Source organism: Salvelinus sp. IW2-2015, linkage group LG8 (assembly GCF_002910315.2).
Source record: "Salvelinus sp. IW2-2015 linkage group LG8, ASM291031v2, whole genome shotgun sequence".
Classification (NCBI taxonomy): Eukaryota; Metazoa; Chordata; class Actinopteri; order Salmoniformes; family Salmonidae; genus Salvelinus; species Salvelinus sp. IW2-2015.
This window is the reverse complement of record NC_036848.1, coordinates 39,103,677-39,125,646: the sequence shown is the minus strand read 5'-3', so window position 1 is coordinate 39,125,646 and position 21,970 is coordinate 39,103,677. Positions and strand designations below refer to the sequence as shown.

Sequence of the window (21,970 nt, the reverse complement as noted above, 5' to 3'; positions counted from 1 at the left end):
TCTCAGTTAAATTTAAGGGGCTTTATTGGCATGGGAAACTCTCTGATTCTCTCTCTTTGGGAATCAGCCTATAGTGGTGTGTGTTGTCTATGGACTGCTACCATTCCATACAGCCTGCTCTTTTCAACATGGAAGCCTTTGTTTCTGCCTACTGTACCTTTTTGATAGATCCTCATTGATGTGGGTGGGGTGATATTGTGCTCCACTTCCATTGATGTTCAGAGGCTGATCATGTTTGATGCTTAAAGCAAGGGAATATTTGTTCACTTCAGAGACCTATAYGGTCTATGGAACATGTGACTTTGAAAATCCTTGAAAGTGTGTGATGTATTGGGTCATCAGAGAACTGTGGGTGCTGAGAGAGAGCATGGAAGTGTGGAAGCTAGCAGGTGAGTGTGTACGCTGTGCATGAAGGATTAGTTTTGTCATTAGAGGGGAGCTAGAGAGAGGACGCAATGTGTGGAAAAGAAGAACCACCACTGTGGGAATCTACCAGCTCTTCAGTCACTGGCCTGATATAGAGACGCAGAGGTTACTGAGAGACCAATGGATCAGAGGGATGTCACCCCTCGTACTAAAGCACCAAATAGAAACGGCTGTAGTCCCTCCTTGCAAAGTCTCAAATGATTAATGTCTTGTTTTTTGTTGCCATGTTTTGGGTGTGAAATTTCTTCATGATGTTCAGCTTTCATGCCTGCAGCAGAAGTATTGACTCACAACACATTGACCAGCCTCTGTAAGGCTTATAAATCAGCTCAGTGACTCCTTTATTACAGGGCACACCTCACCCTCTTACACTATCCAACACTGTCACACCTTTCTCTGTGGATTTCACCTCACCCTCTTACACTATCCAACACTGTCACACCTTTCTCNCTATCCAACACTGTCACACCTTTCTCTGTGGATTTCACCTCACCCTCTTACACTATCCAACACTGTCACACCTTTCTCTGTGGATTTCACCTCACACTCTTTTTATCTTTCTGAATCCAGGAAGGAGCGTCCCATCTCAATGGGGTTATTCCCATTACCAGGATATGATTTGACCAGTGACTCGCAGAGGGAAGCTGTTGAAACGCCGTCTGAAGCCTGGAGATGTAAGGACCTGAGCCACCCTCGCTCCAACACCAGCCTCAAGGTATCAATATGCTCCTCACCTGCCAGTCACTTTAAACGGATGCAGACGTTATTCTAACATTCGCTGACTGTTTTGGACATACTTTTCAGGAATTCACTGTGTGAGTACAAAGTGAACTCGGTGGTTTGAATCTGGACCCCACCCCCCATGCCTCTTAGCTTTTCCCAGGAATCTGAAGGGCGACATAAGATGGGTCATTTGGCCCAGAGGAGATAGTCTTGTGTGGAAACAGACACTTTCAACCGTTCACTCTGCCAGAGGACGGGAAGGCTTATTGAGAAGGAAGTTTGATTCAGTGTGTACCAAAGCACGATTGAGAGGTTAACTTGGATCAGTGTGCCCAGAATGCCTAAGAAGGCATCGAGGGAGGGCAGGGGGGCTTGTGTGTCTGTCTGAGGGCCCATGGAAGTGGTACCATTCGGGMCCGGGAGCAGGGGAAGAGGGGAACAGAGGAGAGAACAGAGGAACAGGACATAGTGTCTGAGCAGACCAAAGGGACGCTTTCTGCTGGGGCCACACGAGAACCTCACCATGGTTGCCGCGAGCAAGGTTCCGTCATGAATATTAATGAGTGATCYGCTGATTTAAGTATTCATTTGTTGTGATATTTTACTCCTCGTGGTCAGATAGAAAGGATTCAGATACCAGGAAGAGGGGGCTTCATGTCAGAAGTTACAAGACAACATTTGACATAAGATATGAGACCAGTAGATGAAACTCAACTGCCGACGTTTCAGCTCAGCCCTGGCTACTACTAAATCATCTTTTTACTTAATCCTCATCTCTATCAAACCTCTTTTCTTTCTCTATCCCATATCCCACTAAACCATCCCTTTCTCACTTTCACGGTGGATCTCTTAAGCTGACTTTTACACACACACACACACACACACACACACACACACACACACACACACACACACACACACACACACACACACACACACACACAGTTCAGACTCACAGGCACGCCTTTGTTACAGCCTCTGACTCGACATTTCCCAAAGATTTATAGTTTTCGGTTACAGTCCCCCCTCCCACTTTCTCTCTCTTTCTCTCTCACCCCCGCCAATTATATCTCTCTCTATCTCAGGTTTGTATACAGACACACACTGTGTCAGCAGAGCTTAGAGTTTTTTGTCATGGAAAGCGTCAGCTTTATCAGTCTGATGGACAGAAGAGAAGCTAGGCTCTGAATGGCTGACAGGTGATACTATGGCAACGGCAGAGAGGATAACGCCAGCGAGGGAAAGCGGGGGAGTACACCCAAGGGTAAAGGAAGAAGTAGAAGGGAAAAGAGAGGCGGGGAGAGTGAAGGACAGAACATGAGAAACTCTGGTGTAGTGGATGTCAGCCAGTGTTTTGCCAATGCTCTTGTCCGAGGCTATTCTAAAAAGCCATATAAAGTATGTAATGCAATCAGTTGAATGGTTGACTGCAGTAGAAAGCCTGGGTAGACGACCTCTGGAAGTGGCTGCTCATCAGAACGTCTAACCCGTTTGTCACCTTCAGTCCAACACGTCTGACTCCACCGGCCCTTTCACTTGACAATGCTTAATAACTTATTCATTATTAATAAGTTTACCACATAAAATCCTACACCCAGCCCCACCCCACGCCCCCCTCGCCTCCTCCCCTCTTCCAAGTGGAACCGGCTAAACGCATCACGTAATTTCTCTAACCACTTGGCCCGGGCGTCACGACTCCCACGCGAGCAGACGGGCAGAGGCTCTTCGGCCAATACACAGCGTGAACAGAACCAGGTCCAACTAACCGCGTGTTGGTTGAAGCGCTGTAGGGTTCTGGTTGTCCATGTGTCCTCATAAAATATTCATTGCCTTTGTTACCATTAAGAAGCACATCACTGCCACTTGATGCACCACTGTCCAGAGCGCTTACTCACTGAACGGCCAATTGTCGACCGTGAGTGGGGCTGAATCTAAATATGACCCCTATTCCAAGAAGTGCAACCTTCGCCCTGGCCGACCTAAATACACAAAAGGAGCAGTGCCCATTCAGACACCTAGCCTTTCAGAGGTTAGTCGGTGCTAGGATCCTAAAGCGCAATAGAGGTTCTCTCTATTCAACCTAATCATACTGGAGCTCTATGTTCATCACTGCTACTTAGAATCTCTCTATTAGCAACCTAATCAAACAGCTATGGCCTGTAGATTCTCGCTACGTCAACTAAACAACTAGCCTTAGCTTATGAATTGCCTTCTACGTCAACCTAAATCAAACAGCCTACTGTAGAAGTCCCTAACTCAACCTAAACAATACCTTAGCTGTAGAATTGACTAAAACTGATTTGTTGTGTGCTCTAACAACTTTGATGTGAATTGAGGTGGTTTTTCCGGTTGGTTTTCACTTCGCCTTTTGTTTCAGTGGAAGATATTGTATTTACTGAGTTTGGGGGGGACTTTGTGTTTTTGTTGATTTTGTTTTATGCACTTTATACCATTGCCTTGTGAATGTTTGAGTGTTCAGGGATGATTTTGACTGGGTATTAATGGTTGTGTTGGATTGGCTAACCTTTTTTCAAACATCCTTGTTCCTTTTTGAGGGAAAGATGCTAAGACTGTTAGAATATGGCCCTTGTGTCCTTGACCATCTGTCAGGATCTCATTTATATTCCTCCTCTTCCTCTTCCTCTTCTTTCTCTTCTGTAGGATGAGATGTCTAATGCGAACCGTGGAGGCTCCAAGTCCAACATGCCCATGTCTCCTAAAGGGGGCTCCAAGTCGGGGACCCCCATGTCTTTTATAGGGGGCTCCAAGTCCAACACGCCCATGTCTCCTAAAGGGGGCTCCAAGTCGGGGACCTCATTTGGGGCTCCCGCTCAAGGAGGTTCCAAAATGTCCTCACAACAAGGTGGCTCTAAATCAGGCACCCCCATGTCTTCTCAACGAGGGTCCAAATCGGGTACCCCCATATCATCTCAAGGAGGGGACTCAAAGTCGCTTACCCCATTGTCCACGCAAAACGGTGGCTCTAATTTGGTCATTCCACTGTCTTCTCAAGGGGGCGGGTCTATGTCGGCCAGTCCCATGTCTACTTCCGAGTCTGACGTTGCCATGGCATCGGTGAGCACGCCACTCCAGGAAGAGTTTGAGAAAGTGGGCAAGAACAGGAACCTGGACAGAAGCAACAGGAAGCCAGAGAACATCGGCAGTAAGAACACCACAGTACCAGAGGATCAGGAGGGTCCAGAAAGACAAAACTTAGAACTGAGAGGAGGGTCAGGACCTCGCACAGGTCAGTACTGCAGCTCCAGGGCATAAACTGGGATAACATGGGGATTGGCTATGTTGGGGACTTGGATTAGTTGTATTGTAAAACCTACKAAAAATGTGTTTGGCATCCCACAAGAACAGTAATCTAACATGTTCTCTTTCCTCTCCACACGCAGCAGATGATAACACTGAGTCATTGGAGGTGCAGGCCATCATAGAGTCCACTCCTGAACTGGACATGGACCTRAGRGGCTACAYAGACGCCAGGTAGGGTCAACAGGAAGTAGTGTTTCTATCTCGATCTCTGCATCTCTATCCTGAACACTCAATCTCCATTTGTGTCAAACTGTACAGAAAATCCCTTCCAGCTTGGTTCCTTTTGAGCCGGATATAAAAAAAATCTATACAAATTGTATTTTATGATGGAATGTATTGTAGCTGTGTTCACTCAGATGACCTCTCTCCTTCCCCCCCTCCTCCCCCATCCCTTTCTCCCTCCTCACATCCATCTCTTCCCCCCCTCCTCCCCCATCCCTTTCTCCCTCCTCACATCCCTCTCCAGTACTCCTACTGAAGGAGTAGGTATAGAGAACATGGCGTTCGACAGGAACACTGAGTCTCTGTTTGCGGAGCTGTCCTCGGCAGGACCCGACATGGAAATAGACATAGCAGACATGGACGAGGGGGCTGACCTGCTGGGTAAGACACTCCCACCCTCCCTCTAGTTCTCCCCTTTTAGCTCCCAAACTCCCAAATGATGTCTAAAATATACAGTGGGATCTCCCTCTTGGTGAGGTTGTAGGTTCAGTGTTCTTTAGGCTGCGTATAGACCTGTTGGAGTCCCCGCGATTCTYTGAGCATGCGTCCATGCTCACGAAATCAACTAAACTGTTAGGTGATCGTCAAGATAATCTGTTTTGTTTTCCACCTCACATTGCCAGCATGGGTCTCAGACCTTAACTTCCTGGGTAAGACTGAAGGAGTGTGTGTGTGTCATATCATTCCATTTTAGACAGGAGGAATTTCCATTTCTTCTCTTTTTTTCCTTTTTCCTTTTCATCCCTCCTTTCTCCTCCTAAGGTATGGGCCGTGAAGTGGAGCATCTCATCCACGAGAACACTCAGCTGCTGGAGACCAAGTAAGTTGTGTTTTCAAATCACCTGCGTCCATGCTCACGAAATCAACGAAACATGAATTTATCAAGCGCAACAATGTTCCACGTTGTGCAGTAGACAGCACACTACTGCCACCTGTTGTTCACGGAGGGGTTTAGCTTTCATCAGAGAGAGTTCACCCAGGTCCCAGAGGAAGTATGTGTAGGGCCTGATGATCACGCCGTCTAATCTTTGTCCTCCGTCTCGTCAGAAATGCATTGAACCTGGTGAAGAATGACCTGATGGCGCGTGTGGATGAGCTGTCGTGTGAGAAGGAGGTGCTGCAGGGAGAGCTGGAGGCTGTGACTCAGGCCAAGACCAGACTGGAGGAGAAGAGCAAGGAACTGGAGGAGGAACTCAAGAAGTCAGTCTCTACTCTACCCTTCTGTCTGTTTTCTTTCCCTGTTTAGATGAATATAGGATCCCCAGGCATCTCTAGTGTGTCTGTGTTTCTCGTAGGGTTCGGGCTGAGGCGGAGGAGGCCAAAACAAAGACGAAGAGTGAGAACAATGAGGAAGATGTGAGTTCTGTGKGTGTGTGCATGTGTTTGCTGAGGTATGTGTGTGTATGTGTTTGCTGAGATATACAGTTGAAGTCGGAAGTTTACATACACTTAGGTTCGAGTCATAAACWAATTTTTCAACCACTCAACAAATTTCTTGTTAACAAACTATAGTTTTGGCAAGTCGGTTAGGACATCTACTTTGTGCATGACACAAGTCATTTTTCCAACAATTGTTTACAGACAACATTGAATTTATAAATGAATAGATCTATCACAAATTCCGTGGGTCAGAAGTTTACATACACTAAGTTGACTCTGCGTTAAACAGCTTGGAAAATTCCTGAATTGATGTCATGGCTTTAGAAGCTTCTGATAGGCTAATTGGACATAATTTGAGTCAATGTGGGGTGTACCTGTGGATGCATTTCAATGCCTACTTCAAACTCAGTGCCTCTTTGCTTGACATCATGGGAAAATCTAAAAGAAATCAGCCAAGAGCCCAGAAAACAATTGTAGACCTCCACAAGTCTGTTCATCCTTGGCGCAATTCCAACGCCTGAAGTACCACGTTCATTCCTGTACAAACAATAATACGCAGTATATACAACCATGGACCACGCAGTCGTCATAACCGCTCAGGAAAGAGACGCATTCTGTCTCCTAGATGATGACTACTTTGGTCGAAAAGTGCAAATCAATACCAGAACAACAGCAAAGGACTTGTGAAGATGCTGAGGAAACGGGTACAAAAGTATCTATATCCACAGTAATGAGTTCCTATATCGACATAACCTGAAAGGCCGTTCAGCAGGAAGAAGCCACTGCTCCAAAACCTGCCATTAAAAAGCCAGACTATGGTTTGAAACTTGCAATGGGACAAAGATGCGTACTTTTTGGAGAAATGTCCTCTTGGTCTGATGAAACAAAAATGGAACTGCTTGGCCATAATGACCATCGTTATGTTTGGAGGAAAAAGGGAACGCTTGCAAGCCGAAGAACACCATCCCAACCCTGTAGCACGGGGGTGGAAGCATCATGTGTGGGGGTGCTTTGCTGCAGGAGGGACTGTGACTTCACAAATAGATGGCATCATGAGGTAGGAAAATTATGTGGATAAATTGAAGCAACATCTCAAGACATCAGTCAGGAAGTTAAAAAGCTTGGATGCAAATGGGTCTTCCAAATGGACAATGACCCAAGCATACTTCCAAAGTTATGGCTAAGGACAACAAAGTCAAGGTTTTGGAGTGGCCATCACAAAGCCCTGACCTCAATCCCATAGAAAATTTGTGGGCAGAACTGAAAAACGTGTGTGAGCAAGGAGGCCTACCAAACCTGACTCAGTTACACCAGCCCTGTCAGGAGGAATGCGACCACAATTCACCCAACTTATTGTGGGAAGCTTGTGGAAGGCTACCCAAAATGTTTGACCCAAGTTAAACAATTTAAAGAATGCTAGCAAATACAATTGATGTGTATGCAAACTTCTGACCCACTGGGAATGTGATGAAAGAATAAAAGCTGAAATAATTCATTTTCTCTACTATTATTCTGACATTTCACATTCTTAAAATAAAGTGGTGATCCTAACTGACCTAAAACGGGTTATTTCTACTAGGATTAAATTGTGAAAACTGAGTTTAAATGTATTTGGCTAAGGTGTATGTAAACTTCCGACTTCAACTGTATGTAGGTGTGTGTGTTTTCTGAGGTGTGTGTGTGTGTGTGTCTGAGGTTGCTGATACCATTTCTTGCAGGCGGATGTTCCCACGGCCCAGAGGAAGAGGTTCACCAGGGTAGAGATGGCCAGAGTCCTGATGGAGAGGAACCAGTACAAAGAGAGACTGATGGAGCTACAGGAAGCTGTAKGATGGACAGAGATGATACGGTAGGGAGAGGAATCATGTGACAAGCTCAGCTAGTCCAAAACAAAATTATGCATATTGAAGAGTTTTTGTCTTTTTGTATTCCAACCACACAATGTGCTTACTGATAAACATGCACCCCTTCTAGTTTGTGTTTTTGTGTTTTCTCTCCTGGGCGATTCTAGCTAGTTGAGTAACAAGATCGTTTTTGTCTCAGCTGAATAGTGATAAGTCATTAAATGTGTTGTAATCTTCCCCTCAGAGCATCGAGAGAGAATCCAGCCACCGCAGACAAGAAGAAATCCAGCATCTGGCAGTTGTAAGCTTCACTCCTTTCCTACCGTCACTCCTTTCCTACCTACCGTCACTCCTTTCCTACCGTCTCTCCTTTCCTACCATCTCTCCTTTGCTACCGTCTCTCCTTTGCTACCGTCTCTCCTTTCCTACCGTCTCTCCTTTCCTACCGTCTCTCCTTTCCTACCGTCACTCCTTTCCTACAGTCACTCCTTTTATCACTCCTTTTCTTCACTCCTTCAATGCAATCCTTCCCCTTTACCACACATCTCTCCTTTTTTGCGTGCTCTCCTTTTCTCTTTACACTCCACATCTAGGAGCTGTCATACCACACTTATAGCTAAAACCACTGTAAGATTGTTGATGATCATTTAATCTGATTTCCCCTCTTTTTTTTCATTTTTTTTCACGTTTTGATCTCCAGTGTGTAGGTAAACCTTTGATAGGCTAATGGGTCTTTTTGATTTTGGTTCTTAACAAACAAATCAACAAACCAGGGAGTGTCTGCCTGATCAGGGAATGGCTTTTTAGTTGAAGTGTCATTTTGTTTTTGTTGTAAGTCGGAGTGAGTTCAAATTGAGTGAAATCTCCCAAGGGAAACCAACACTTTTCATCTGCTTTAAAACGTTTCAAAAACTATTCACCTACAAATGGAAGACAGAAGTGTGTTTGTGAGCGTGCACGCGTATCAGTGTGCTTCAGCTTAGTACACATATTACATCTATTTTACTGAAATGTCTTATAAATTGCCATTTCCTGATCTAGGCTCCCCTGTTGGGTTTCAGCAGGAATGGTTATGGTGTGTAATGCATCTGACTAATGCTGAATTTTTATTTGGGGCAGGGGTTAAAGCATTAAGCTGTTGGAGAGGGGTTGTGTGTATTGAATGCATGTTTATTTATGAAGAAATCCTCTGTCTCCTGTTACCCTCTGCTCCTTTGGTCCCTCTCTCTGTTGTATCCTGCCTGATGTTGTTGTTGTCCTATCTGTATGCAGGAGGTGTGTTGGGAGTGGTTGGGATGGGTGATGGGCGTGGAGAAAGAGGGTATAACTAGTGGAAAGGATAGTTGTATTCTAGAGTCAGATACTGTAATCAGAATGTCATCTGTGGTTGGACAGATTTCTAAACTGATACACTGAGTTTAGTCTTGAGGCTACTTTCTGCTATATGGAGAGGGTCATACAGTCATCTATACGTTTTGACCTGATGGTCTGTAGCTATTTGATCTTCAACTGAAAGAATCCTGATATTTATGGACCTAGTCTTTTCATCTCACTCTGTTACTAAACAAGCATCGTCTCTAGAGCCGGAATAAGCAGCAATAGTTTGTAACTGTGTTGTGTTCTGTGTTGAATTACTAACTGCCTGGTTCGTGTTACAGTACTAACCAATGCATTCCCTGCTCTCCCATCCCCTGTAAAATCACAGAGTGGAGACTCGCTCGCTGCTTTTGGTCGGTGTAGTGTGATCTAACCAATCTGATTGAGAAAGGTCTCTTTGCATCATGGCACTGGAACAACAAACATTGTTCTGACCTTTTTGAAAGTTTGCCAAGCTCTGTATGGTTCTGATTTTTGCCGTGATTTTGGAACTGAAATGGGTACTGAAGGTGTGATTTGGGGGGGCGGGGGGGTAATCAAACCTTTAATTAGATTATTTATCCCTTAAACCCTGCTGCTGCTGCTTTGTCTGCCCCTCTATATGTGTCTGTGTGTTCTTTCTTTCCACCTCCTCCTTCCTTCTCCCTCCATCCTTCTCCCTCCTTCCTTCTCCCTCCATCCCTCCCTCCGTCCTCCAGTTTCAGTCGGTTGTTCAGTTCGAGTGGAGGAGCGGCTAAGAAGCCTGCGGAGGCTGCGCCAGTGAATGTGAAGTACAACGCCCCCTCCTCCCAGGTCCAGCCCTCTGTGAAGAAGAGGAGCGCAGCTCTGCAACAGCTACCCAGCGACAAGAGCAAGGCTTTCGACTTCCTCAATGAGGAGTGAGTGTTGGAGACGTCTACCCATCTGTCCATTTCACTCATGATCCAACCAGTCTTTCACACATCAAGGATTCAATCGTCCTTTGGCCCCACCTCCATGCCACCATCCATTCTTCAATTCATTTACCCATCTACACTGGACAGTATGTCCAAAATAGATTAGATGGTTTTTTTCTCCCCCAATTCAGGTCTGAGTCAGGCAACATGGTGTCTCGCAGGGAGCAGAAGAGAGCCCAGTACAGACAGGTGAAAGCCCACGTTCAGAAGGAGGACGACGGCAGGGTACAGGCCTACGGGTGGAGCCTGCCGCAGAAATTCAAGGTAGGACAAGTGTCTTAGTGCATTACTTTATACTAGACTTTTTCTAGACGAGGGCTGCGTGTTAAGTTAGGTTCAGTGACTCCAGGTATGCTGACCACTGTGTTATATTACAGGTGGCCAATGGTGGTCAGACGTCAGAGAACAAGATGAAGAATCTACCTGTACCGGTCTACCTCCGACCACTGGATGAGAATGATGCTACCATGAAGGTGTGTATACCCTGTCTCTTATACACATCTAGATGTGTATAAGAGACAGGTGTGTGTGTGTGTGTGTGTGTGTGTGTGTGTGTGTGTGTGTGTGTGTGTGTGTGTGTGTACCTTTCCTTACCTTGTATTTCTCTCCATGCAGTACATTCGGAAAGTATTCAGACCCCTTGACGTATATAAAACAGATACCTTATTTACATAAGTATTCAGAACCTTTGCTATGAGACTCAAAATTGAGCTCAGGTGCATCCTGTTTCCATTGATCATCCTTGAGATGTTTCTACAACTTCATTAGAGTCCACCTGTGGTAAATTCAATTGATTGGACATGATTTGGAAAGGCACACACCTGTCTATATAAGGTCCCACAGTTGACAGTGCATGTCGGAGCAAAAACCAAGCCATGAGGTTGAAGGAATTGTCCGTAGAGCTCCGAGACAGGATTGTGTTGAGGCACAGATCTGGGGAAGGGTACCCAAACATTTCTGCAGCTTTGAAGGTCCCCAAGAACACAGTGGCCTACATCATTCTTAAATGGAAGAAGTTAGGAATCACCAAGACTCTTCCTAGAGCTGGCCGCCCGGCCAAACTGAGCAAACGGTGGGAGAAGGGCCTTGGTCAGGGAGGTGACCAAGAACCCGATGGTCACTCTGACAGAGCTCCAGAGTTCCTCTGTGAAGATGGGAGACCTTCCAGAAGAACAACAATTCTGCAGCACTCCACCAATCAGGCCTTTATGGTAGAGTGGCCAGACAGAAGCCACTCCTCAGTAAAATGCACATGACAGCCCACTTGGAGTTTGCCGAAAGGCACCTAAAGGACTCTCAGACCATGAGAAACAAGATTCTCTGGTCTGATGAAACCAAGCTTTAACTCCTTTGCCTGAATGGCAAGCCTCACGTCTGGAGGAAACCTGGCACCATCCCTGCAGTGAAGTATGGGGGTGGCAGCATCATGCTGTGGGGATGTTTTTCAGCGGCAGGGACTGGAAGACTAGTCAGGATCGAGGGAAAGATGAATGGCGCAAAGTACAGAGAGATCCTTGATGAAAACCTGCTCCAGAGTGCTCAGCACCTCAGACTGGGGCAAAGGTTCACCTTCCAAAAGGACAACGACCCTAAGCACACAGCCAAGACAACGCAGGAGTGGCTTCGGGACAAGTCTCTGAATGTCCTTGTGTCCCAGCCAGAGCCCAGACTTGAACCAGATCAAACATCTCTGGAGAGACCTGAAAATAGCCGTGCAGCGATGTTCCCCATGTAACCTGACAGAGCTTGACAGGATCTGCAGAAAATAATGGGAGAAACCCAAGAATGAGAAAAATACCCAAGAAGGTTCAAGGCTGTAATTTCTGCCAAAGGTGCTTCAACAAAGTACTGAGTAGAGGGTCTGAATACATATGTACATTTTGATATTTCATTTATTTAATTTTTTATAAATTAGCCAAAATTTCTAAACCTGTTTTTGCTTTGTCATTATAGGGTATTGTGTGTAGATTGAGGAAAAAAACATATTTAATCAATTTTAGAATAAGGTTGTAACGTAACAAAATGTGGAAAAGGTCAAGGGGTCTGACTACTTTCTGAATGCACTGTATATGTTGCGTATTGGTAACTGTGTGTATTTATCTCCTGTAGTTGTGGTGTGCTGCGGGTGTGAACCTGTCGGGGGGTAAGACTCGTGACGGCGGGTCTATAGTAGGTGCCAGTGTGTTCTACAATGACCTGACCAGCACTGGTCCTGAGAGCCCTCTCAGGAAGACAGGATCACAGAGCAGTCTGGACAAACTGGACCAGGACCTAAAGGTACATATACATCACACACAGTCACATGGTCATACAGCACACACATGCTTGCACTCATACAATAGACAGACAGACGGGCTCATAAGACACGTGTGTARGTACAGTAAAGACACACACACACTCATACATCCTTTTCCGTTGTGTGTGTGTAGGAGCAGGAGAAGGAGCTGCTCCACCAGGAGGAGCTGTCCTCTCTGGTGTGGATCTGTACCAGTACTCAGGCCACCACTAAGGTCATCGTCATCGATGCCAACCAGCCTGGGAACGTCCTGGAGAATTTCTTTGTCTGCAACTCCCATGTTCTCTGCATCGCCAGTGTGCCAGGTCTGCGTGTGTTCGTTTGTGTGATGTAAACTGAAGACAAGGCAAAATGTTTTTGTTTTGATTGCAGCTAATCATACCATGTTTGTTTATACATGTTTATATATGACATGTGTGTGTGTCAGGTGCCAGAGAGACAGACTATCCGGCAGGGGAGGAGGTGCCCCATGACGCGGAGTCGGGGTCGGGTGCTGAGGGCGGGACTTTGCAAGCCAGCACAACCAGTAGTTGCTCAATGGGRGAAGCTGGAGTGCTGGCAGGGATCAATGTGGTTGGCTGCTCTACAGAGGGGGCAGTGGCTACCCCCCAGACAGCAGGAGCAGAGAATGACACCGACACAGGTAAGATTAGTACACAGGTAAGATTAGTACACCCATGCAGGCATACAGTTGGAAGTTTACATACAAGTAAACTAAGTCGGAAGTTTACATACACTTAGGTTGAAGTCATTAAAACTCGTTTTTCAACCACTCCACAAATTTCTTGTTAACAGACTATAGTTTTGGCAAGTCGGTTTGGACATCTACTTTGTGCATGACACAAGTAATTTTTCCAACAAGATTACAGATTATTTCACTTATAATTCACTGTATCAGCAATTCCAGTGGGTCAGAAGTTTACATACACTAAGTTGACTGTGCCGTTACCAGCTTGGAAAATTCCTGAAAATGATGTCATGGCTTTAGAAGCTTCTGATAGGCTAATTGACATCATTTGAGTCATTGGAGGTGTACCTGTGGATGCATTTCAAGGCCTACCTTCAAATTCAGTGCCTCTTTGCTTGACATCATGGGAAAATCAAAAGAGATCAGCCAAGACCTCCACAAGTCTGGCTCATCCTTGGAGCAATTTCCAATGCCTGAAGGTACCACGTTCATCTGTACAACACAATAGTACACAAGTATAAACACATGGGACCACGCAGCCGTCATACCGCTCAGGAAGGAGAGCGCGTTCTGTCTCCTAGAGATGAGCGTACTTTGGTGCGAAATGTGCAAATCAATCCCAGAATAACAGCAAAGGACTTGTGAAGATGCTGGGGAAACGGTACAAAAGTATCTATATCCACAGTAAAACGAGTCCTATATCGACGTAACCTTAAAGGCCGCTCTGCAAGGAAGAAGCCACTGCTCCAAACCGCCTTTAAAAAGCCAGATTACGTTTTGCAACTGCACATGGGGACAAGATCGTACTTTTTGGAGAAATGTCCTCTGGTCTGATGAAACACAAATAGAACTGCTTGGCCATAATGACCATCGTTATGTTTGGAGGAAAAAGGGGGATGCTTGCAAGCCGAAGAACACCATCTCAACCGTGAAGCACGGTGGTGGCAGCATCATGTTGTGGGGGTGCTTTGCTGCAGGAGGGACTGGTGCACTTCACAAAATAGATGGCATCATGAGGTAGGAAAATGTATGTGGATATATTGAAGCAACATCTCAAGACATCAGTCAGGAAGTTAAAGCTTGGAAGCAAATGGGTCTTTTAAATGGACAATGACCCCAAGCATTCTTCCAAAGTTGTGGCAAAATGGCTTAAGGACAAAGTCAAGGTATTGGAGTGGCCATCACAAAGCCCTGACCTCAGTCCTATAGAAAATGTGTGGGCAGAACTGAAAAAGCGTGTGTGAGCAAGGAGGCCTACAAACCTGACTCAGTTACACCAGCTCTGTCAGGAGCAATGGGCCAGAATTCACCCAACTTATTGTGGGAAGCTTGTGGAAGACTACCCAAAATGTTTGACCCAAGTTAAACAATTTAATGGCAATGCTAGCAAATACTTATTGAGTGTATGTAAACTTCTGACCCACTGGCAATGTGAGGAAAGAAATAAAAGCTGAAATAAATCATTCTCTCTGTTATTATTCTGACATTTCAAATTTTTTAAATAAAGTGGTGATCCTAAGACAGGGAATMTTTACTWGGATTAAATGTCGGGAATTGTGAAACTGAGTTTAAATATATTTGGCTAAGGTGTATGTAAACCTCTGACTTCAACTGTACATACATACACACATGTATCCTTTTGTTTGTTTGTGTGTTTGTATTTTTGGTCTCGTATCCTTCGCTCCAGACACCAAGCCCCTCCCCCTGCCACTCACCACCACAACGAGGAAAGATCATCTCCCTCTTACAACAAGCAGTCAACTCATATGACACCGAAACACATTGAGACATTATTTTACTGTAATAGAGGAGAACGTAACCTTTGCAACGATGCCCTTTTATGTCTCAACTCCCAAAATGTAGAACAGAGCAGACCCTACTAAGATGGGAGTATCCATTAAAGTGATTGTGGAAAATGAATGCTCAGTTTCTGTCGTGCGCGGCACCATGTACAGCTAGCAGCATATTATCCAGACTGTATGCTAGCTGTCTAGCCTGTGTTTTATAAATGTGCAAAGAGCATAAAAATACGCATTTAAATACGGAATTGGCAACTCGTTCTCATTCTGCGAAATAAGCATCTTCTTATCCAGGTAGGCCACTGGATTTCAACATCCTAAACAAAGTGAACTGTTCAAACAGTTGGAGACGGACAGGAGGGTGCATTCATAACAGATCGACTGTTCTACCTTGTTAGCAAGCAACTAGATCCATGTAAAGCTAGACTTTAAATATAAAGATTAGCTGGCTACTCACTAGCAGGTGGGCCTGTGCTTGAGAGATTGTTAACGCCTGCTACCAGAAGTTAGTCATTTATTAGTGAATGYGCATTTTGCATGGTTCTGGTTAAGTGTGTAACAAAAAGGGTGGTTTCATAGACCAGATCAGTGATTATGGCAAAAAAGCWATAATATTTGCTTCTCCTGTCCTTCCCTAAGTCAAAAGTGATTATCTATTGAATTCTCTGATCTTACACCTACAGTTTCTCCTTCACTCCTCTCTGTGTAGATGCCAAGGCTGCAGAGGAGGCTACTGAAGCTACAGAGGCCAGTGCGGGTCCTGCAGGCCCGGAGCATGACTTAAGTCAGAGGGGAGTCTACACTGAACATGTCTTCACTGACCCTCTGGGAGTACAGAGCACTAGTCCTGGGGAGACGCCAGCCAACTACACACAGAGGTATGGGATACAGGGATGCACACACACCACACACACACACACACACACACACATACACTAACATCCTGTTTCTGTTCTCAGGGAGTCTGATCTGGTGAAGGATGGAGTTAGCTCCAACCCTAACCCAGAGGAACAGGACCTGATGAGAGAAGAAGCCCAGAAGATGAGCAGTGTTTTACCAACCATGTGGCTTGGGGCACAGAACGGATGGTGAGACGCCGATCGATTTAATCAATCAATCAGATCAGTTTATCAATCTCATATTGACCTCATCAGTCAAATGTGTGTGTGTTCCAGTGTGTACGTGCACTCGTCAGTGGCCCAGTGGAGGAAGTGTCTCCACTCTATAAAGCTGAAGGACTCTGTCCTGGGCATTGTCCATGTGAAGGGGAGAGTGTTGGTGGCTCTGGCTGATGGAACACTGGCTATCTTCCACAGAGGAGTGGGTAAGGCTGATATGTTTTCTTACACGTTTGTGTGACTTTTAATTGGTTTTCTTAGTTTCTTATGTGACTGTGTCCATTAAAGGATTCCTACATTGGTGCTTACACACCGCTCTTACACTCCCTCTCTCCAGATGGTCAGTGGGACCTGACTAACTACCACCTACTAGACCTGGGCAGACCCCACCACTCTGTCCGCTGTATGACCGTGGTTCACGACAAGGTCTGGTGTGGCTACAGGAACAAGATCTACGTGGTCCAGCCCAAAGCCATGAAGATAGAGGTACGTCTGACCCGTTCATGGATGCACGCACGCACAAGAACCCACACACACACACACGGACTCACACAGGCTCAGTCCACAGATTATAGTTGTAATCCTCCTCTCCTTTTCCATCCCTCCCCCTCTCCTCCACTGTAGAAGTCATTTGATGCCCACCCCCGRAAAGAGAGCCAGGTGAGACAGCTGGCAGGGGAAGGAGATGGTATCTGGGTGTCCATCCGACTGGACTCTACTCTGAGACTGTTCCATTCCCACACACACCAACACCTGCAGGACGTTGACATAGAGCCCTACGTCAGCAAGATGCTGGGTGAGGAACCAAGGCCATTTACACCTGTTGCAGTTGATGTAGTTATTGTGTGTTCTACGTTCTATGCTTCTAACGCAACTTGATTGTGGTGTTTGTGTCCTCGTTGTTAGCTAGTTTTGACTGATATGGGACAGGGGTTCACAGCATTAGCAAGCCCAAGTGACATACAAGAAATACAGACCCATTATTCCTCTTTTCTTAATGTGTCATGTTGGTCTCCCTCAGGTACGGGGAAGCTGGGCTTCTCCTTTGTCAGGATCACAGCTCTCACGGTGTCCTGTAACCGTCTTTGGGTCGGCACTGGCAATGGAGTCATCATCTCTATACCTCTCACTGACAGTAAGGGGAAGTTATGTATCTCTCCCACTCTCCATCCCCCTCTCTATGCCCTCAACTCTCTCCCCAAATCTCTATTTAATGATGCATCTCTCTCCATCCTTCTCTCTCCCCTCCCAATCTCTATTTAATGATAGATCTCTCTCTCCATCCTTCTCTTTCCCCTCCCATTCTCTATTTAATGAAAATCTCTCTCCATCCTTCCATCTATCCACCCTCTCTCTATTTAACGATTCATCTCTCTCTCTAGCCAATAAGGTGATGGCAGGGCCAGGTAAACCTGGCGGAGTGATCCGTGTGTATGGTGATGAGAACAGTGACAAGGTGACGGCTGGAACCTTCGTACCCTTCTGCTCCATGGTGCACGCTCAGCTCTGTTTCCATGGTCACCGAGACGCAGTGAAGTTCTTCACCGCTGTCCCAGGTAACTTRACTTCTCTTCCCTCTCTTCTTCTACTCCTCGTCCTGCCTTTTAACTGATGAAGGTCCCCCCAGGTCAGGTGATCCCGTCAGGTGCAGGCGGAGCAGCGGAGGCGGGGGGTGACAACGGGGCAGAGGAGAACCCTCAAAAGCAGTTGGGCAAGTCTGTTCTGGTGATGAGTGGAGGAGAGGGATACATCGACTTCAGGATGGGTGAGTTGGCTAGGACCGTCATATCAGACAATCAATTGACAAGTACTGTCCGTATATGGCAGGGCATGAAAACATACAGATTTGTATAAATTGAAGTGGCTTAATGTTTGTCTGTGTGTAGGTGACGAGGCTGGGGAGACTGAGGAGGCACTGGATGAGCACACTCTGAAGCTGCAGCCGTTCCTGGCCAAAGCTGAGAGGAGTCACCTGATCGTCTGGCAGGTCATGGGCAGTCAGGCATGAACTTTTAACCCTTGATCTCTAACCCTGCCACAGAGATGAAGAATGGGAGGAGCCTGCTCGAAGCAGGAACAAAGCTGGCCAATCAGATTCACTCTTCTGCATGTTTCTTTTTGTTTTACGGTTATTTTTTATTTAATTTGTAATTGTATTGATTGTATTGAATTTTAAATCTGATACAAGCCTGTTGCTCTTTTATTATTATTATTATTATTATTATTGAAAACAAAATTATTTCTGTTTTATTTAATTTTCTTAGGTCATGTTTCGCACTTGGTTTTATATTGTATGCCTAGTGTCCAACCCCTCTGTCCAAATACTGCGTGGTGATTGGTTGGAATCAATGTAGGTTCAGGGTGTGTCTTTGGCCACACCCCTGTCCTCATCTTTGCTTCCTTTCAGTAAAGGACCGATTGGACAGAGGAGACAATACTGTATGAAACTGTACGAGACACCTGCACACAGGAGAATAATNNNGTGTGTGTGCGTGTCTTTGTGCGTGTGTGTGCGTGCGCGTGTCTTTGTGCGTGTGTAGGTGATGAGACTGAAGAGCCACTGGACGAGCCCACTCTGAAGCTGCAGCCGTTCCTGGCCAAAGCTGAGAGGAGTCACCTGATCGTCTGGCAGGTCATGGACAGCCAGGACTGAACTTTAACCTCTGACCATGCCACGGCGATGAGGAGCCTATTTAAAGCAGGAACAAGCTGTCCAGTCAGATTCACTCTTTTGCATGTTTATTTTTGTTTATTTATTTTCTTCTAATTTTGGTTTTGTATCTTTGTTTTGTTTTACATTTTTTTAATTAAATGTTTTATTTTACTGATTGTATTGTATTTTAAATCTGATACAAGCCTGTCGCGCTTCTACTATTATTATTATTATTATTACTAGAATGATTATTAGTGAATTTTTTTTTTTTGATTTTAATTTTCTTAGATCATATTTTGCACCTGATTTTCTATTGGATGATTAGGGTCCAACCCCTCTGTCCAAATACTGTGTGGTGATTGGTGGAATCAATGCAGGGTCAGGGTGTGTCTTTGGCCTCCCCTCTGTGCTTTCTTTCAGATAGACGGAGAGGAGACAATACTGTATAAGAGACCTGCTCACAGGAGAATAATGATGGTTTATTGGTTATGATGTGTTTTGAAATGCAAAACCAAATCAACCCCATGATGTCTCACATCGTCCAATAAGAAAGAAGGGATTACAGGACAATCCAGCAAGTGAGCCAATCCTGTGTGTCCTGAATGACACAGACGTACTCTTGCGTGATCGATTTTATTTTGTGAGAACATGGCTCTTGATTGTATGAAAGACAGTTTTTAATCAATTGTAAGAGTTTTCTGGACCTGGGATCAGTGTTGTCCTCCATTACTGGGCTTATGTTTAGGCTAACCTAATAGATCTCTGATCAATCATGTCCGTAGCTGCTGGGGCAGAGAATCGCCTTGTTTCAATACTTTCGAAATGCACCTTTTCTTTCTAGGGGTGATGATTGACAGGATTTAAATAGGATGGATACATATAGATTAATCATTTATTACCTCACGGAAGGAAGGCAGTGTTGCATTGCAAGAGTGTTGGAACAGGGCTTCCGTCTTTAGTTTCTGGGCCGCTGCTCTCCCGCCTTCCCTCCCTCCCACCAGCTAGAGCTTGCAGACACTTTACGYAAATCAACGGCTGCCTTATGTTTGAAAGTTGAGAAAAAATATATTGAAAACTACATTATGGACTTTAAGTGTGACAGATTTATTTATTCCTATGTGAAAGAATGTTACATGGCCGGTTACCAAATAAAGAAAATGTGTAATGTGTGGCCTTGTAGCAGCATGTTCAGCCCCGTCTCTCTGTAAATACAATAACATTTTGCCAGACCGTCTTTGTTAAAATGATCATGGTGTATAGAATAGAGATATATTTTTAAGCTGTCATCTCTGCAAATAAACTAAGAGCACTCTCCGAGAGCAGAGATGTTGGTGTATAATAGCCGGCTTCTCTGCTTCTGAAATCTTTTGTACGCTGAGAGTAGATGTTACCCATAGGCACAGATCTAGGATTAGTTTATRTTCTCTAAATCCCAACATGAAACATTAAGGGGAACAACTCAACACTGACCTTAGATCAGCGTCTAGGAACAACTTCTTTCTCCTACCTTTTGTACACTAGAGGGCAAGGTGGCTCCCCCCCATAGGTTGCTATGATACTGAAGTTTTCAGACTCTAAGCCTATTTTGATTAACTTTTTGTACATTTTGTCTTTTAAGACTCTGGTTGCATCTAAAATGACACATTGATTCCCCATCTAGTACACTATTTTGGCCAGGCTAGTTGAAAGAAGTGCACTAAAAAGGGGGTAAGGTTTCATGTGTCTCTGGTCTGTGCATCAACAGATTTAGCTGGTGTCTGTCCTGAGGGGTGAAAGTGTGTGTGTGTGTGTGTGTGTGTTTCTCTCCAGGAGAAGATCCCTCATATTGCAGTTTAGCCATTTCAGTATTTATTTCTATGAAAGAGCATTTGCAGTTCAGAATGTAACTTTGTACAATATGAAATATCACCATATATGTGAGCGACCGACTTGATTCGGTCTTATGTAGCCAAATTTGAAATGGTGTTTTTTACATTAGATATTATTTTGACAAGGATTGTTATTGGAATGGTCAATACATGAGTGGTTGAAATAGAGAGAGAAACTACTGAGCTATGCACTACATCCACAGGGGAAGGTTGAGTGTTCTGGGTAGGAGTTGTCATTGGGCAGTGATCTAGCAACAGCTTATCCTTACAAAATCCTTCATTACGGCTAAGGTGAAATGTGTAAAACAGATCAGTGCCTAAGATCAGCTTCTTTTTTCTCTAACCTGGAGGTTGATGAACAGGTCACAGTCGTGTGTCTCCCCCCCCCCCCCCCCATAAAAAACTTGTGTTGCTGTGAAGCATCACCTATGTACTGATACAGCGTCTCAGCCTTGTTCTTTTAGCATTCAATTAAACTGACTTTTTTGGGGAAACTCTTGTGTCCTCTCGTTATTTGGCTTTTTCCAACTTATTGAAATCATTCCTAGGTGCTCTTGACTTTACCAGACATGGCTCTTTCCAATACATGAGGTGCACTTAAAATCAACCTCTTAAAAGATAAGCAAACATTCAGCGTACATATGTGTAAACCAAACACAATGGCTGTCCATGTTCAGCAGTAGCCAGCACCCTGGAGAATGACTGACCAGAGGTTAACTCTGCAGGGAGATAGAGGGTTGGTTTTCTTTTATGGCTGTGGAGCGCTGCCTGGTGAAGGTAGACACCCTCTCTCGTTCTCGCTCGCTCTCCCTCTCTATTTCGCTCTCTCTTCTCTCTAATGCTCTGCCACAGTATCGATTGCTTTTGGATAGGCAGAAACCAACATTTAGCACAACGCTGTCTCATGTTGCCCTGAAATAGTATCTCTCTGCTGTATGTGTGTCTACATTAACTGGATAGATGATAACCTTGCAAGGCCAGACAGAGCGCCTGTAATCAATGAAACACCTTGATTTCAATGCAGTGTTTAACTATTGACTTTTTACATATAGCATCATACCATAATATCTCACCTGTAGCCTAGCCTACTGCAATAGAGGGGTGGCAGGTAGCCTAGTGGTTAGAGCGTTGGACTAGTAACCAAAAGGTTGGATCTCCGAGCTGACATGGTACAAATCTGTCGTTTTACCCCTGTTCCTAGGCTGTCGTTGAAAATAAGAATTTGTTCTTAACTGACTTGCCTATTTAAATAAAGGTCAAAATAGGACAGAATCTATTTGAACTCCTGAAAAGAGATAATCCTTCACTGAAGAAAACACA

General features: G+C 45.0%; 1 protein-coding gene across 7 annotated transcripts in view; it reads left to right on the top strand.

Moving 5' to 3' along the window:
• The window catches only part of LOC111968244 (C-Jun-amino-terminal kinase-interacting protein 4), a 56,276-nt gene extending 35,132 nt beyond the window's left edge, over positions 1–21,144 (top strand). For 2 of the 7 annotated variants that reach the window (XM_023993791.2, XM_070444932.1), the window contains 24 exons: positions 997–1,141; positions 3,811–4,396; positions 4,551–4,641; positions 4,937–5,073; positions 5,455–5,512; positions 5,740–5,892; positions 5,988–6,048; positions 7,791–7,921; positions 8,161–8,217; positions 9,992–10,171; positions 10,360–10,492; positions 10,606–10,701; positions 12,338–12,505; positions 12,658–12,829; positions 12,952–13,167; positions 15,721–15,889; positions 15,971–16,099; positions 16,187–16,335; positions 16,467–16,615; positions 16,754–16,925; positions 17,151–17,264; positions 17,512–17,685; positions 17,757–17,894; positions 18,670–21,144. In XM_023993791.2, the coding sequence (XP_023849559.1) occupies positions 997–1,141; positions 3,811–4,396; positions 4,551–4,641; positions 4,937–5,073; positions 5,455–5,512; positions 5,740–5,892; positions 5,988–6,048; positions 7,791–7,921; positions 8,161–8,217; positions 9,992–10,171; positions 10,360–10,492; positions 10,606–10,701; positions 12,338–12,505; positions 12,658–12,829; positions 12,952–13,167; positions 15,721–15,889; positions 15,971–16,099; positions 16,187–16,335; positions 16,467–16,615; positions 16,754–16,925; positions 17,151–17,264; positions 17,512–17,685; positions 17,757–17,894; positions 18,670–18,782 (3,691 nt within the window). In that variant the 3' untranslated portion in view covers positions 18,783–21,144. Of the gene's footprint in view, positions 1–996; positions 1,142–3,810; positions 4,397–4,550; positions 4,642–4,936; positions 5,074–5,454; positions 5,513–5,739; positions 5,893–5,987; positions 6,058–7,790; positions 7,922–8,160; positions 8,219–9,989; positions 10,172–10,359; positions 10,493–10,605; positions 10,702–12,337; positions 12,506–12,657; positions 12,830–12,951; positions 13,168–15,720; positions 15,890–15,970; positions 16,100–16,186; positions 16,336–16,466; positions 16,616–16,753; positions 16,926–17,150; positions 17,265–17,398; positions 17,686–17,756; positions 17,895–18,015; positions 18,608–18,669 lie in introns of those variants that run through there. The other 5 variants (XM_070444928.1, XM_070444927.1, XM_070444929.1 and 2 more) reach the window with 5 other exon arrangements.
• Positions 21,145–21,970: the final 826 nt, after the last annotated feature.